An 18,082-nucleotide genomic window follows, 5' to 3' on the forward strand; every position below is an offset into this window, starting at 1 on the left:
GACAATGATCCAAAACATAAAGCAAAATCTACAATGGAATGGTTCAAAAATAAACATATCCAGGTGTTAGAATGGCCAAGTCAAAGTCCAGACCTGAATCCAATCGAGAATCTGTGGAAAGAACTGAAAACTGCTGTTCACAAATGCTCTCCATCCAACCTCACTGAGCTCGAGCTGTTTTGCAAGGAGGAATGGGAAAAAATGTCAGTCTCTCGATGTGCAAAACTGATAGAGCCATACCCCAAGCGACTTACAGTTGTAATCGCAGCAAAAGGTGGCGCTACAAAGTATTAACTTAAGGGGGCTGAATAATTTTGCACGCCCAATTTTTCAGTTTTTGATTTGTTAAAAAAGTTTAAAATATCCAATAAATGTCGTTCCACTTCATGATTGTGTCCCACTTGTTGTTGATTCTTCACAAAAAATACAGTTTTATATCTTTATGTTTGAAGCCTGAAATGTGGCAAAAGGTCGCCAAGTTCAAGGGGGCCGAATACTTTCGCAAGGCACTGTAAATACGAACGTGATTTGACTGGTTGAAACAATGTTTAGGGTTAGATTTTCATAGACTCCTTTCTTTGCAAATTGAACGAGTGGAAATACAAAATTGATCGTGCATGCTATATGGACCTTTTTAGGATATGAAAAGGATTTAATCTAACAAAACAACGCTTCATCTTTTCTCTGGGACCCTTCAGATGATAAATCAGAGCAAGATTTCAGAATGTAAGTTCACATTTCACCTTCAGAGGTGAATTTATCAACCCTATCGCGGTGAAAAAAAGTGTTTTGTTGTTAGGAGCTCTCCTCAAACAATAGCATAGCATTTTTTTCCCGAAGTAATAGCTACTGGAAATTGGACAGTGCAGTTATATTAGCAAGAATGTAAGCTTTCAGCCGATATATATGTACCGACATTTGTTGTTTCTCTAAAATCTGCAATGGTGACAAAAGGCTCTGCATGATTTACAACTGTCGCGTTGATGGGGCGCCTATCCCTGAGAAGTTTTTAACAAACAACTGGTTCTTCAGAAGGCATTGAAGAACTTGTCGCACGTGGAGAACGTGTTCCTGGGCAAAACGGGAGAAAACCAGGATGTCGTCAACCAGGATCTAGCTCTTCCCAGTTGCATAGGTTCTGGTGTATCCGATTCACCCGTCGTCGATGATTCTCGACGGATCTCGGGTGGCTTCGGATCCTCTTGGAAAAACCATCCTCGGGGACTTCTGGGTTCCCTCGGAGGTGAGGGAGCCACTGCGGATGAACGAGTGTGCCAGAGACCAGAAGTCCTCTCACTCATGCGTTCCCTTAGTCGTCCATCAATTCTAATGGTGAGGACGATGAGAGAGTCAAGGTCCACTGGTAGTTCCCGAGCAGCTAGCTCACCTTTTACCACCTCAGATAATCCGTGAAGAAAAGTATCGAAAAGACGCTCTGGATTCCAGGCACTCTTGGCGGCCAATGTGTGAAAATCAGCCGCGTAGTCTGCCACACTATGGGAGTTTTGACGTAATTCCAGAAGTTTACTGGCCGCCTCTCTCCCAGATACCGGAGAATCGAATACCTTCTTCACTTCTGCCATGAAATCTTCCAGATGACAACAAATTACGGATTGTTGCTCCCAAACTGCCGTAGCCCAGGAGAGCGCCCTTCCCCACATTAGCGTAATAACAGAGATCGGTTAGATCGGTCTGAAGGAAACGAAGATGGCTGTAGCTCAAAAATAGGAGAGCACTGAGAGAAAAAAACCAGCAGGTACCAGGATCACCAGAATATTGCTCCAGAGGAGGTAAGCGAGATTCTCGGGGAGCCGGGGAAGGCTGATCAAACTTACCACTAATAGGAAAAACATTACTGGGTGGTTGGGGTTTCTAAGAGGTGCCAGGCAGCCTCTGATCTAACTCCCTGATTTTCTCCATAATCTTCTTAAACCCTTGGTCGTGGAGTTACGTCAAGGAACGGAGCCCTTCCAGACATGGCTCACTTCAGGCAGACAGCGTGGCGGAGCTGGTCCAAGTCTGCTGGGTCTGTCATGGCCAGTTCGTACAATAAGGACGCAAGGCGAGACCCAGATACAGACACAGGAGGCAGATGGTTCGAGTCTTTGTTGTTTATTTAATCCAAAAGTAGGCAAGAGTATGGTCGTGGACAGGCAAATGGTCAAAAACAGATTCTGAGTCCAAGAGGTAAAGAGTGGCAGACAGGCTAGATGTCATGGCAGGCAGAAGGGTCAGGCAGGCGGGTACGGAGTCCAGAAAAAACAGGCAAGGGTCAAAACCGGGAAGACTAGAAAAAGAGAATGGAGAACAGGAGTATGGGAAAAACACGCTGGTTGACTTGAAAACATACAAGACAAACTGGCACAGAGAGACAGGAAACACAGGGATAAATACACTGGGAAAAATAAGCGACAGCTGGAGGAGGTGGAGACAATCACAAGAACAGGTGAAACAGATCAGGGCGTGACAATAATAATGTAATACATCGATAGAATGAAGGATACAATCTAGAAAATGCAATAAAATGGAAGTATGTTCTTGGCCATTGCACGCTCGTAAGGAAATAGAAAGCTGTGAAAATGACCAAATAAGATTTGGTCATTTGACACTGATAAGATTTCAGTTCTGCTTGGAGCCACATTTTATGTAGCACCTCTACAGAAGGTCACTAACTACACATTCAAATTCTTTCAAGATCCTGAAAGAAATCATTTTCGCCACTCCTCTTCCCGAATCAAAATGTACACTTGCATTTTTCCTATTTCACACGTGTGAATTGGACATTCGTTTTTTTGCGTATCCTACTCCCCATGAGAGTGGGGTCAGAGCTAGGGATCAGCCATTATTGATGGCGACCCTGGAGCAATTGGGATTAATTGCCTTGCTCATGGGCACATCGGCAGATTTTTCACCTAGTCTACTCTGGGATATGACTCTGTGACCTTTCGGTTACAGGCCCAATGCTTCTAACCGCTAGCAAAGGTTATAGACCTACAGTCAGTGTCCAGATGTCAGTTTCCATTTAACCCACCTGAACAGTAGGCTACAGTTCCCATGATGTGCCATAGGCCTTTTATAAGTACCTGTCTTGTGACTGTCAAATTTGTATAGCGCCTCACAATCATTAGACATACAGTAACATACAGTAACACTGCTTTCATCCTCTTTTACCACTTCACCAATTTTTTTACCACTTCTTTATTTTCAACTCTCCATTTTTGCAAACGTTTCTCTTATTTAATCAGTGGATCAACATGAACTCTTTCTGCCCATTACCATAAGCATTTGGCATTAGGCTATTTGGAGCACGAACAGTTAGGTCCTAAAGCTTAGGCTTACACACTAATGAAAAAATTCAGTGTAGCCTATAGATATAAATTTCACAAGAGTTATACATTCATGGATCGACAACTGCATCGACTGCGGGTTTTGAGTCAACCCACACATCACTATTGTGTCCACAAACCACATGTTTTTTTCTCACTTTATTTTGTCATGTAATTTTTTTAAATGGCCTGCAGCATGTTTAGAATATCCTACTGAGGTTGAACTCATGACCAGTGGCTATCATGGTTAGAATGCTTAAGACATCTACTCCTGGACTGTTGCTGGTCAGAATATGAAAGGCACTTGTGAGTCTAGGTAAATTGTGAGGAGAGAGGTGTAGGTCAAAGTCTAGATCATCTGCAGGTTCAGTCTTCTTTCACATCTCTCAGAGTAATGACGACATGGTCATCCTGGCCTTTCCACAGCATCTCTCCCTCAAAGTCAAGCATTTTGTGTTTGCGGCAGCGCAAAACTATGCCCACCACTTTGTCCGAGATTTTGACATAGCGGTCAAACAGCCTGCCGAAAGTTATGTAGGATTTTCCGTTCTTGTCCTTGAGGCCCATGTCCTTGACAATCCAGCACAACTCCTCCATTTCTTTGTACACATGTTTCTGGGCTCGGTCGCCACGCATGGCTGTCTTGGATCCCTCTTTGGGGCGTCCGTAGCCTTCATCACCCTTCTGCAACCGCTGGGCCATGGCATGCTCATAGTCAAACTCCTCACTGAAGGGGTTGAGCTTCTGACCTTCTACGTGCTGCTGGGACCACTGCTGCCACCTGCTCTTGATGTCACCCATGGTGGTGACTCTAATCTGCAGAATAGGAAGGCATGTCAGATTAGCTCAGATTATAAAGTGGGTTTATTTGCATTGGCAATCTCTTCATTGGATTGTCACAGAAAGTAAAATTACAATAACACAAAGAAAAGTTACGCGACTAACACTACTAAATTCACGACAAACACTACAAGTTTTCCAATGTATTTATGACACAGGACCCATATTAACCTTTTACTGCAGGTTTTAACAAAACTGTTTGAGATAGAAACACCGGATTTTCGTCAGTTTTTTGTTTATAATCTTGATTAATTATGAAATGATAAAAAATATTAATAACATTCCACCCACGAGGCCAAAGAGGGAGCATTTGGTCAATGACTGCAGAAAAGGGCTACGCCTAATCCTTGACCAAAAAACATGCTCAATGGAGATTCTCCATTTAATGCTCAATGGAGAATCTCCAGTACTTTTTAGTCCAGGAAACTGGCTCATATTTATGTTGACTAGTAGCCCCACTTCTCTCTTAAATGTTAAGTCCCCTATTTAGGGGACTTTGAATGGTTCTGAACCGGTTCCTACTGACATTTTGGGGTACAAAGCGCTATGTGAATGTCGCAGGGTCCAGTGCCTTATAGTGTCAGAAAGCCCCATCTGTCTGCTTTCCGCTACCACTGTGTCAGCTGAGCTGACGTGAAGTGTCAGGTTTCACACGTGATATTTGCATAGGGAGTGACGTGTCACATTTTCTGGCCTATCCAGACAAAGATTTCACCTGCCCCTGAGCAACGTAGCTCAGCCTGGGTGACAGCATGTTAAAAGGGAAAGTCGATCGAATCCAGCTCTCAACATGAAAAAGTACGGAATAATTTTGTGGAATTGAAACACGACCACCTTCTCCTGGTCACAGGGGGATGAAATCACCTTCTATGTAAAACTGAATTTATAAGTCTGCAGACATTTGAGGACACTTAGAAAATGTAGAAAATGCTCTGTCATCATTTATACGAAATGGGGCCAAATTTGTATTTTCACTACATATGATAATTATTATTTAACAGTTATAAGAAAGGTGAAATGTTAAAATAAGTTGTTAATAATTTGATTGTTAGTATAGTATATTTAGAAAGCATATACATTGAAAAGCCCTCTTACCCTACATACAGTTGAAGTTGGAAGTTTACATACACCCTAGCCAAATACATTTAAACACAGTTTTTCACAATTCCTGACATTTAATCCTGGTAAAAAAAAATCATTGTTTTAGGTCAGTTAGGATCACCACTATATTTTAAGAATTTGAAATGTCAGAATAATAGAAGAGAGAATGATATTTCAGCGTTTATTTCTTTCATCACATTCCCAGTGGGTCAGAAGTTTACATACACTCAATTAGTATTTGGTAGCATTGCCTTTAAATTGTTTAACTTGGGTCAAACGTTTCGGGTATACTTCCACAAGCTTCCCACAATAAGGTGGGTGAATTTAACTTCCTGACTGATGTCTTGAGATGTTGCTTCAATATATCCACATCATTTTCTTTCCTCATGATGCCATCTATTTTGTGAAGTGCACCAGTCCCTCCTACATCAAATCACTCCCACAACATGATGCTGCCACCCCCGTGCTTCACGGTTGGGATGGTGTTCTTCGGCTTGCAAGCCTCCCCCTTTTTCCTCCAAACATAACGATGGTCATTATGGCCTAACAGTTAAATTTTTGTTTCATCAGACGAGAGGACATTTCGCCAAAAATTACAATATTTTTCCCAATGTGCAATTGCAAACTGTAATCTGGCTTTTTTATGGAGGATTTGGAGCAATGGCTCCGTCCTTGCTGAGCAGCCTTTCAGGTTGAGTCAATATAGGATTCATTTTACTGTGGATATAGATACTTTTGTACCTGTTTCCTCCAGCATCTTCACAAGGTCCTTTGCTGTTGTTCTGGGATTGATTTGCACTTTTCGCACCAAAGTACGTTCATCTCTAGGAGATGGAACACGTCTCCTTCCTTAGCGGTATGACGGCTGCGTGGTCCCATGGTGTTTATACTTGTGTACTATTGTTTGTACAGATGATTGTGGTACCTTCAGGTGTTTGGAAATTGCTCCCAAGGATGAACCAAACTTGTGGAGGTCAAAAAAAAAAATCTGAGGTCGTGGCTGATTTTTTAAGATTTTCCCATGATGTCAAGCAAAGAGGTATTGAGTTTGAAGGTAGACCCTGAATTACATCCACAGGTACACCTCCAATTGACTCAAATGATGTCAATTAGCCTATCAGAAGCTTCTAAAGCCATGACATAATTTTCTGGAATTTTCCAAGCTGTTTAAAGGCACAGTCAACTTAGTGAATGTAAACTTCTGACACACTGGAATTGTGATACAGTGAATTAGAAGTGAAATAATATGTCTGTAAACAATTACTTGTGTCATGTACAAGGTATATGTCCTAACCAACTTGCCAAAACTATAGTTTGCCGCATTTCTAGTTATTGTTTATGACCATCTCATTAAAAAATATAAATTGTTTTGGTATGTCTATTTAGGTGGAAATCTACATTTTGCCACACCATTAAAATATAACACAGTGTAAGGGATCCTTGCTTTGGCATTTCCAAAGAGGTCCCTGGCAGGCAAATCTTCCACAACAGAATAATTTAAACCATGGAGAATGCACATTGTGAAACCTGAAGCCCAAGCCTTACACGTCCAGAGCCAAATTAGTAATGTGACGAACACCATTATAAATCTTGCGCCTGACCAAGGATATCAGGACCTCGTAATTATCCCTGAAGGTCAGGGGGAAGGCATGTGTGACTATATTTATTTATTTACTGTATATTCCAGAATAGGTGTTGGAGTTTTAGAATACATTTTCATGCCTTTTTAAGGACTTATATCCCTCCAAGTTATGCAACTCTTTGCTAGGGCTCATTGGTCTTGTTCAGTTGCTAAAAATTCTACAGTTTGAAGATACAATACCTATAAATCTGTGTATTTTCTTGAAGGCCAGACAATATGAACCAAAGTCCATTCCCCAATATCACAATAACAAAGGCAAAGATATTTTAAGTTCAACTCAGCCTCTGTGAATGTTTGCTCCTGTTTATTGTCTCCTGAACATCACTAGGTAGAGTGGCTGCAGCTGCAATATAACAGTATGTTTAGGCATGAAAATAGGGCAAACATTGTGGAAGGGTAGTTTTGGGGGAAAATCCCCCTGTGATTTGGGAACTCCTCTCCCATACATTTTTACCCAAGTCCAACCATGATATTTAAAACTTACACATCCTGATGTGCACCTACATGATTGCTAATACGTCTTTGGATGATATTCCAATATCTGAAAAGCACAGTCAGTGGTTTTGTTGAATTGATACTAGTGATGGTGCAAAAATAGCAATACTAATTATTTAATTTACTTTAGAGTTGTACCTTTCTTCAGCCAACCACATTTCCTGTTAACTTTGCCAATATGAAATCAAAATTTTTATTCTGATGTTAAATCATGTCCCCCATGCAAGATTGTTGAGAAACAAAAGAGGGTTTACCTTTGAAGTGTGTCTACTGTATTGTATTGATTTGTGTATTTAGTATTTTTATGAATGGCCGCACAAAATGAAGGTCCAATAAAAGAATGGTACTGTACCTTGGGCCTATTGATCTGTTTCTTCAGCTGGTTCAGGTCGCTCTGGTCGCTGTTGTCGCTGAGTCCGGCCTCCTCCCCCAACCCGCTGTCCTCTGTGTCCAGGCTGCTGCTACGGGAGCCCATCTTCCGCTCCTGACTACCCAGATGTACCTGAGCTCTCACACCCAGACGTCTCCGGGTGGGTGACTCGTTGCCCAGGAAGGGCTTGTTGGCATCCTCAGGTGCCATCTGGATCTTGTCCTTGATTGAGCATACCAGGTCAGTGCTGTACTCACTGTACTTTGGCATGTGGCTCTTGATCACCTCACCCGTTCGGATCAGACTGCCGCTGTCGGTGTCCGCCTCGACCACACGTGTCTTGACTAGGATTTTTGTCTCGTTCTGCTTCTCCCTTTCTTCGTCCTCAATGATGGAGGTGGGCATCCACCCAGAGGGTATGGTCTCTTGTTTGACCAAGTTCTCGTCGGCCCAGCCCTGCCAGCTCTTGGCAAGACTGTGGACCATGGCGGCACATTTGATCTTCCTCACAGCCCTAACAAAGGGTTTATCCTCCTGGCTGGTACTCATCATGGCTCCTGCTTGACCGTGCTTACAAGATATTGTGTTGATGTTGTAGGGAAAGTCAGTGAGTGAGTGAGTGAGTTGAAATAATCCTTCGCTGCCTTTGCTCCGCTTTAAATAAACTGTCGTGGAGAGCAGTCACAGGCCGAACGTGTGACATTTTTTTAATACGTACATGGATGCCTACCACGACCCCAAAACATTGGTGGGATTTCCCCTCAAGAGAGCCAGGGAACAGATGGTCACTCTCTGCAGTGAATGACAGTCTACAAGGGTTCTGCCCTCGTACGCATATACACAAAAATACATGATGAAACAAACCTCTAACAATCCCTACGTTTGAGTGTCTGATCTACAAAGTAATTGCTCACACAAACATAAGAATACATCATTCTTTTTTTTTGTTGCTAGATTTATAAATGCTGTATTTCTATTTTGAAGGCAAATTCCTGCTTAACCCACATTGATAGAGGATATGTGTTACGTAGCTACTAATTGTCTTGGATAATGAGCATCTGCTAAAATGGTGATATCAATACTTTTGGGTCATGCTATAATTTATTTTCATGCAATGTTGCATATAGCTTGACAGTTCGCTGTGTTGTTCTATTTTGGAGCGAGCCTGCTGGAGTGTGTATGCGAGGTTACTGCTGATTGATGCATGGGTCTGGCCAGAGAACTTGAGCTGGGTTATTTTGGGGAGACGCACACAGGTCTAAAAGGACGCCCGCTTTGTCTGGCCATCAAACATATTGTAGTTCTGTCGCAGCAACCAAAAATCTAATTATATTTGTGCAATATCCTTTGTGTGTTTGTTGTTTGTAAAAAGTCCACTTGTGTCAGAAACAAAGATTGTAGAAAAACAAGCCTTAAAAAAATCTAATGAAATCAACAGTGTATGAATTCTGATGAGGTCTGCTTGAAAAATAAATCTTTGGTAGACACTTGAAAATTTGCTCACTCAATCAGTGTGCCTATGATGATACATTTTGCACTAACATGAACGCTGACATGAAGGCGCAACACTCATATGAAAAGTATAACAGGCTTCAAAGGATTTCTAATATTTCTAAACTCACAGCCATAAATTGATATTTCAATCATCTGGGTCGTATCAATGGAAGATTTCCATTGAGCAATAAAGATGATTTGGTTTTAACACCTTTATCAAATTTGTATGTATTTCTCACAACACATTCCACACGTCCTTTCATTTAAATTTGTTTAATATGTAATTCTTGAGTCATTGCCGTACACTTCAAGGGAGCCAGAATTGAGATCTTGTTACTTGTTTGTTCCTTGCATGGTTGTAAAAATATCCTCCACAGAAGGCGGGCCAAGCTTTAACGTGGACACAGGGAAAAAACCTGGCAGTGTATGACTGCGAGAGAACAGATTGTGCTTCCATGGAGGAATTTTTCTCTCTCACCACAACCATGGAGATGACATCAACATGATTACAATGATAAAAGTGGTGTCTTATCTCTAAGCATTCTACTAAGCTAACATATGGAATTGTTTTATTAAGATGGTCATACCAAGGATCATTTACCTATTTGATTTTGAATTTTAGGACACCTGTAGGTATCAAATTATTATGTTTTATTATTATTTGATGAAACATTTCATTTGGCCTTACTGCTATTAGCTCATAGAAACGCATTGAATTACATATTCATACATGGCAAAACACATAGTCAAATAATACATCAAAAGGAAGTATCTTTTGAAGTGTCTGTCCTATAGCCGAGATATAAGAAAACTCAGGAAATTATTGAAATCCCACGCCTGCCTATTAACCCCTTTTTTGGCACTAAAGTACTTCCATACTACAATTAATACCGGGTTACCCCTAGACGAGTCTTGTGAGGCTTGTGGGAGTCGTAGAGCAAAACGTGTTCATGAGAGTCTTAGCTTTCAATGGTGGGGTCATATAAGTTTGTAACCCAAACCGTTCGGATGCGTCAGACGTTTTTGTGGTCTGACAAACACCGCTGCGGCTCTGCCCCCTTCCATTGCAGATGAGAAAGACCAAACCTCTGCCCATTTGTATTTTTATTTTATTTAACATTTATATAAGCAGGGAGTCATGCTGAGAACATGGTCTCTTTCACAGATGAGACCTGCATGAACCCATCAATATGCAACAATTACACTAGATATATCTATATATATAAATGATATAATACCCGAAAAGGAAATGTGGTGGATTGAGACGTGGGTGGAATGTGGTGGAAAAATCTTATCCTTAGCTAAAACAGACATATTTTGATGGAGCTTTTTTTTATTGTGCAATTTAGAATGACTAAGGTTTTTTTTAAATAAGCATCGCTCGTCTTCCTCAATGAGCCGTTATTCAGACATAAGGCATGTGGTGAAGATTTTTTTTAAATCCACCAGTCTATATTATTTTCCTTTTGATTCATATTATTTTATAATCTTCCACACAAGTGCCTTGTATGTATTCTGTATGCACTGCAAAACAGAAATACACTGATTGGTGTTCACAATACACCCAGCCTTGCCTGCTCATTTTGGTTTATCTGTGAATGGATGAAGAGTGACTCACAGTGGTGGTGTGTGTTGTACTTAAACAGATTTTAACATCAGAGTTAATAAGATATGCTGGCTCCTCTTACTCTCTGACTGACACATATTTCACACATATACACATATTTCCTTTGAAGTGTGTAAGTCGAAACAGCCTTCTGTTGTCCTCTTATCATATCTCAAGCAATGATGTATACAAATTGGCACTCCCCAGTAGGAGCAGTCCACCATAGGAATGAATGGAATTCTATAGTATTTCAATTAAATATTTGAGGGACAAAATTACATGCATTTAAGTATATTTTACCGTAAGGATATTTATGTATATAAATAGATATTTATGTTGATATTTAACTCACATTATATAATTGAAAAGAAGTTAATTAATTAAGGTATCTGTAACAGAATAAATGTGGCAAAAACGAACGTAGACATTATTAATTAATGGATTTTTTATAGCTTCCCAAATATATTTTTTACAACGGTGGTGGAGTGCCAAGACGGAGTCACGATGGCTTCAACACAGCGCCCCCTATCAGTCATCTAGTATGCATATAAAAAATTGGTTTCAATGAGTTTTGAAGAAAACAAAGTATGGGAAATATGGGCTTGAATAGTTAATGACAAGGAGTCCTTATTGGCTGTGTGTACACTAACAACACCCATGCATACCCACAAGACATGCCACCAGAGGACTCTTCACAGTCCCCAAGTCCAGAACAGACTATGGGATGCACACAGTACTACATAGAGCCATGACTAGATGGAACTCTATTCCACATCAGGTAACTGATGCAAGCAGTAGAATCAGATTTAAAAAAACAGATAAAAATGCACCTTAAGGAACAGCAGGGACTGTGTAGCAACACAAACATAGACACAGACACATGATAACATACTTACTATACACACACGTACACATGGATTTTGTGTTGTAGATATGTGGTAGTAGAGTAGGGGCCTGAGGACACACACTAGGTGTGTTGTGAAAAAGTTTATGAATGTATTTTAATGTTTTTAAAATTGTATAACTGCCTTAATTTTGACGGACTCCAGGAAGAATAGTTTCTACCTTGGCAAAAACAAATACAACAACACAAAGGTGACATTTTTCTGGATAGTTGTTTTCAAAAAGTAGCATTTATCCAGTCCAATGTATGCTATTATTCATTATTAACTGGGTGGTTTGAGCCCTAAATGTTGATTAGATGACAGCTGTGGTACATCAGACCGTGTATCACAGGTATGACAAAACATTTATTTTTACTGCTCTAATTACGTTGGTAACCAGTTTATAATTGCAAATAGATATCTCGAGTGTTTGTGGTATATGGCCAATATACCATGGCTGTATCCAGGCACTCTGCATTGTGTCATGCAAGGGACAGCTTAGCTATTGAAATATTGTCCATATACCACACCTCCTCGGGCCTTATTGCTTAATTATACTACAGTTTTTGTCAATCGCTTTGGTGCTATTTCCAAGTATGTGTGGAATTTTCTAAACTTATAATACAAAGCTCCAAACTGGTAACACTTGTAACGCAGCAAGTCCTACATTATAAAAACATTTTATTGTGCATTCATTTTATTTGGAGTCATCTTTCATCACACAACTATAAATCCAAAACATATTTTTACTGTGAAATACCATGAGAACATTGATTTAATCACCAAAACACAACATAATGATATCTTCTCAATTTACAGTGCCTTGCGAAAGTATTCGGCCCCCTTGAACTTTGCGACCTTTTGCCATATTTCAGGCTTCAAACATAAAGATATAAAACTGTATTTTTTTGTGAAGAATCAACAACAAGTGGGACACAATCATGAAGTGGAACGACATTTACTGGATATTTCAAACTTTTTTAACAAATCAAAAACTGAAAAATTGGGCGTGCAAAATTATTCAGCCCCTTTACTTTCAGTGCAGCAAACTCTCTCCAGAAGTTCAGTGAGGATCTCTGAATGATCCAATGTTGACCTAAATGACTAATGATGATAAATACAATCCACCTGTGTGTAATCAAGTCTCCGTATAAATGCACCTGCACTGTGATAGTCTCAGAGGTCCGTTAAAAGCGCAGAGAGCATCATGAAGAACAAGGAACACACCAGGCAGGTCCGAGATACTGTTGTGAAGAAGTTTAAAGCCGGATTTGGATACAAAAAGATTTCCCAAGCTTTAAACATCCCAAGGAGCACTGTGCAAGCGATAATATTGAAATGGAAGGAGTATCAGACCACTGCAAATCTACCAAGACCTGGCCGTCCCTCTAAACTTTCATCTCATACAAGGAGAAGACTGATCAGAGATGCAGCCAAGAGGCCCATGATCACTCTGGATGAACTGCAGAGATCTACAGCTGAGGTGGGAGACTCTGTCCATAGGACAACAATCAGTCATATATTGCACAAATCTGGCCTTTATGGAAGAGTGGCAAGAAGAAAGCCATTTCTTAAAGATATCCATAAAAAGTGTAGTTTAAAGTTTGCCACAAGCCACCTGGGAGACACACCAAACATGTGGAAGAAGGTGCTCTGGTCAGATGAAACCAAAATTGAACTTTTTGGCAACAATGCAAAACGTTATGTTTGGCGTAAAAGCAACACCCTGAACACACCATCCCCACTGTCAAACATGGTGGTGGCAGCATCATGGTTTGGGCCTGCTTTTCTTCAGCAGGGACAGGGAAGATGGTTAAAATTGATGGGAAGATGGATGGAGCCAAATACAGGACCATTCTGGAAGAAAACCTGATGGAGTCTGCAAAAGACCTGAGACTGGGACGGAGATTTGTCTTCCAACAAGACAATGATCCAAAACATAAAGCAAAATCTACAATGGAATGGTTAAAAAATAAACATATCCAGGTGTTAGAATGGCCAAGTCAAAGTCCAGACCTGAATCCAATCGAGAATCTGTGGAAAGAACTGAAAACTGCTGTTCACAAATGCTCTCCATCCAACCTCACTGAGCTCGAGCTGTTTTGCAAGGAGGAATGGGAAAAAATGTCAGTCTCTCGATGTGCAAAACTGATAGAGACATACCCCAAGCGACTTACAGCTGTAATCGCAGCAAAAGGTGGCGCTACAAAGTATTAACTTAAGGGGGCTGAATAATTTTGCACGGCCAATTTTTCAGTTTTTGATTTGTTAAAAAAGTTTGAAATATCCAATAAATGTCGTTCCACTTTGTAGCGGTATTCTGTATGAGAAGGAGTGTCGGACCAAAATGCAGCGTGTGGTTTACGATCCATGTTTATTAATAATACGAAACACGAATCTCCAATACAATACTACAAAAACAAAACGTAACGAACGTAACGAAAACCTAAACAGCCTATCTGGTGAAAAACACATAGACAGGAACAATCACCCACGACAAACTCAAAGAATATGGCTGCCTAAATATGGTTCCCAATCAGAGACAACGATAAACACCTGCCTCTGATTGAGAACCACTTCAGACAGCCATAGACTTAGCTAGAACACCCCACTAGCTACAATCCCCATACATACACACCACATACAAAACCCCATGCCACACCCTGGCCTGACCAAATAAATAAAGATAAACACAAAATACTTTGACCAGGGTGTGACACACTTCATGATTGTGTCCCACTTGTTGTTGATTCTTCACAAAAAAATACAGTTTTATATCTTTATGTTTGAAGCCTGAAATGTGGCAAAAGGTCGCAAAGTTCAAGGGGGACGAATACTTTCGCAAGGCACTGTATTATCGAATAGATATTAGAAAAACACATTGAGGATGGATTCTAAACAACGTTTGCCATGTTTCTGTCGATATTATGGAGCTAATTTGGATTTTTTTTTTGGCGTTGTGGTGACCGCAATTTCCGGGCGATTTCTCAGCCAAACGTGAAGAACAAACGGAGCTATTTCACCTACAAAAATAATATTTTTGGAAAAAATGAACTTTGGCTGTCTACCTGGGAGTCTCGTGAGTGAAAACATCCAAAGTTCATCAAAGGTAAACGATTTAATTTGATTGCTTTTCTGATTTCCGTGACAAGGTTGCCTGCTGCTAGCAAGACATAATGCTATGCTAGGCTATGATAAACTTACACAAATGCTTGTCTAGCGTTGGCTGTAAAGCATATTTTGAAAATCTGAGATGACAGGGTGATTAACAAAAGGCTAAGCTGTGTTCTAATATATTTCACTTGTGATTTTCATGAATAGGAATATTTTCTAGGAAGATTTATGTCCGTTGCGTTATGCTAGATGAGATGATGACAACGGTCCCGTTCACTGGATGGGGTGTCACTACAGTTAAAGGCTGTTTTTTATCCACATTTTACATTAAATAAGAGGGGATATTTCCTTTTGGACAGTCCCAGGGAGGCAGTACGTTCTGCAACATGCCTTCTTGATGTCGATACAATGTGTTGTCATGCATTTGTTGCATGTACATTAGTAACTGTCATAGCGATCTTGCTAGATAGCTAGCTAGTTCACCAACCAGTATTGTCTTTGCTATTTCTGCACATTGGCACTTATTAAAGCCTTGAATCTCATAGGGACCTCACTGTCACCACTAGTCATCTAGCTAGCCATTAGCCAGCATGGTCGCATCAGTTTCCATTGAATTAGAGCTTGCTAGGCAGGCTAACTAGGTAGCTAAAGCTGGCTATTTAGCTAGCTAACGTAAGCTGATTATCATGTAGCAGCCTATGCTGACTAACGTTGCTAGAATGCTAACCTTAGCTAGCTAGCTAATGTCGATATACCATAGCCATCATTCCGCAAAATCAAGCAAATGGTACTGAACTTACGTTTTGACATTTTAGTGAATATTTATGTTTTCTTAGTTTTTTTGCTTGGTAACATTGCGGATATCATTTTTTGGGGCATGCATGTATCTATTTAGTCCAAGATGGCGTAGCAGTGAAGACGTGTTTGTTTTGTCCTCTCGTGTACTTTTGTATTTTTTCGTATTTTTTGTACATATATTTCAATTTATTTTCAATCTCTTCTCAATTTTTTTATTTGATTATACCTTCCGGTAACCTGCCTCACCCAATGTGATACGGAATCGCTATTATTATCAATTTTAGAACACATTCAAGAATCTCCAGAAGCTAACCAGCTAATTAGCTACAAGCTATTTAGTCATTGTTAGCCACTGCTAGCAGCTTTTACCTTCTGCACAGATAACAGCCCTGTTTTTAGCCTGGATAATACTCGCCTGTCTACCAATATCACTTGTCTACCAATATCGGACTGTCTCTCCACAACAACGCCGGATTCCTGCCGTAATCCCTGGACCACTACTTCTGATCTTCACAGCTAGCTTGCAGCTAGCTAGCTAGCTCACAGCTAGCTTTCACTCACCGTGGCACCTAGTACCGAAGCTATTCCCGAACCCCACTCATACACGGCTAGAGCCCAAAACTCCACCGGATCCTTGCTGTAAACTCTGGACCTTGGCACCGGAACACCGCTGCTACCGATTGGATATAGTGGCTAACGCCACTGCCACGAAGCTAGCACCAGTTAGCCGTGAGCCAGGCACATCTCCCGGCTAGCAAACTAAATTCCACAATACCTCTTTCACCATCTGGCTTGGTTTCTCTGTCGACACGGCGCCCCGCCGCACCACCACGACTGGTCTGCCGACGAATAATCCATGCGCTGTGCCTTCATCCGGCCTCCGTCGGAGCAGACGTTACTAACTTTAAACGCCGTGTCGCTAGGGTAGTGGGGCTCCCCTGTTCCATCTACTGCTGCCCCCTGGACACTATGGCTACATAGCTGATGCCTACTGGACTGTCCATTAATCACGGTACTCCATTCTGAGTACTCCATTCTGTTTATTTATTTTTTATCTGTCGGCCCCAGCCACGAACTCAGGCTCTGTGTGTAGTTAATCCGACCATCTCTGCCGAGTCATCGCCATTTTACCTGCTGTTGTTGTGGTAGCTGATTAGCTGTTGTTGTCTCACCTTTTGTTTTAGCTAGCTCTCCCAATCAACACCTGTGATTACTTTATGCCTCGCTGTATGTCTCTCTCAAATGTCAATATGCCTTGTATACTGTTGTTCAGGTTATTTAACATTGTTTTACTTTACAATGGACCCCCTAGTTCCACTCTTCATACCTCTGATACCTCCTTTGTCCCACCTCCCACACATGCGGTGACCTCACCCATTACAACCAGCATGTCCAGAGATACAACCTCTCTCATCATCACCCAGTGCCTGGGCTTACCTCCGCTGTACCCGCACCCCACCATACCCCTGTCTGCGCATTATGCCCTGAATATATTCTACCATGCCCAGAAATCTGCTCCTTTTATTCTTTGTCCCCAACGCTCTAGGCAACCAGTTTTGATAGCCTTTAGCAGCACCCTCATTCTACTCCTCCTCTATTCCGCGGGTGATGTGGGGGTAAACCCAGGCCCTGCATGTCCCCAGGCACCCTCTTTTGTTGACTTCTGTGATCGAAAAAGCCTTGGTTTCATGCATGTCAACATCAGAAGCCTCCTCCCTAAGTTTGTTTTACTCACTGCTTTAGCACACTCTGCCAACCCTGATGTCCTTGCTGTGTATGAATCCTGGCTTAGGAAGGCCACCAAAAATGCAGAGATTTCCATACCCAACTATAACATTTTCCGTCAAGATAGAACTGCCAAAGGGGGAGGAGTTGAAGTCTACTGCAGAGATAGCCTGCAAAGTAAGGTCATACTTTCCAGGTCCATACCCAAACAGTTCGAACTTCTAATTTAAAAAATTATTCTCTCCAGAAATTAAGTCTCTCACTGTTGCCGCCTGCTTACCGACCCCCCTCAGCTCCCAGCTGTGCCCTGGACACCATTTGTGAATTTATCGCCCCCCATCTAGCTTCAGAGTTTGTTCTGTTGGGTGACCTAAATTGGAATATGCTTAACACCCCGGCAGTCCTGCAATCTAAGCTAGATGCCCTCAATCTCACACAAATCATCAAGGAACCCACCAGGTACAACCCTAAATCTGTAAGCAAGGGCACCCTCATAGACGTTATCCTGACCAACTGACCAACACCTCCGCTGTCTTCAATCAGGATCTCAGCGATCACTGCCTCATTGCCTGTATCCGCTACGGGCCCGCAGTCAAACGACCACCCCTAATCCCTGTCAAACGCTCCCTAAAACAGTTCTGCCAGCAGGCCTTTCTAATCGACCTCCTTCCAGGGTATCCTGGAAGG

General features: G+C 41.4%; 1 protein-coding gene across 1 annotated transcript; it reads right to left on the bottom strand.

Moving 5' to 3' along the window:
• Positions 1-456: 456 nt before the first annotated feature.
• On the bottom strand, positions 457-8,585 carry LOC139413218 (actin binding Rho activating protein a). Its single transcript, XM_071160339.1, has 2 exons — positions 7,757-8,585; positions 457-4,142 (listed from the first exon to the last, which is right to left on the bottom strand). The coding sequence occupies exons 1-2, from the start codon at positions 8,324-8,326 to the stop codon at positions 3,693-3,695; spliced, it is 1,020 nt and encodes a 339-aa protein (XP_071016440.1). The 5' UTR covers positions 8,327-8,585; the 3' UTR covers positions 457-3,692.
• Between the last annotated feature and the right edge of the window lie 9,497 nt (positions 8,586-18,082).

This window comes from Oncorhynchus clarkii, chromosome 7, assembly GCF_045791955.1.
Source record: "Oncorhynchus clarkii lewisi isolate Uvic-CL-2024 chromosome 7, UVic_Ocla_1.0, whole genome shotgun sequence".
In the NCBI taxonomy this organism is placed as follows: Eukaryota; Metazoa; Chordata; class Actinopteri; order Salmoniformes; family Salmonidae; genus Oncorhynchus; species Oncorhynchus clarkii.

Coding starts and splice junctions, on each gene's coding strand:
- LOC139413218 (XM_071160339.1), bottom strand. CDS start 8,326: ATGATGAGTACCAGCCAGGAGGATAAACCCTTTGTTAGGGCTGTGAGG. Junction 4,143..7,756: donor AACAGATCAATAGGCCCAAG/GTACAGTACCAT, acceptor CCTATTCTGCAG/ATTAGAGTCACCACCATGGG.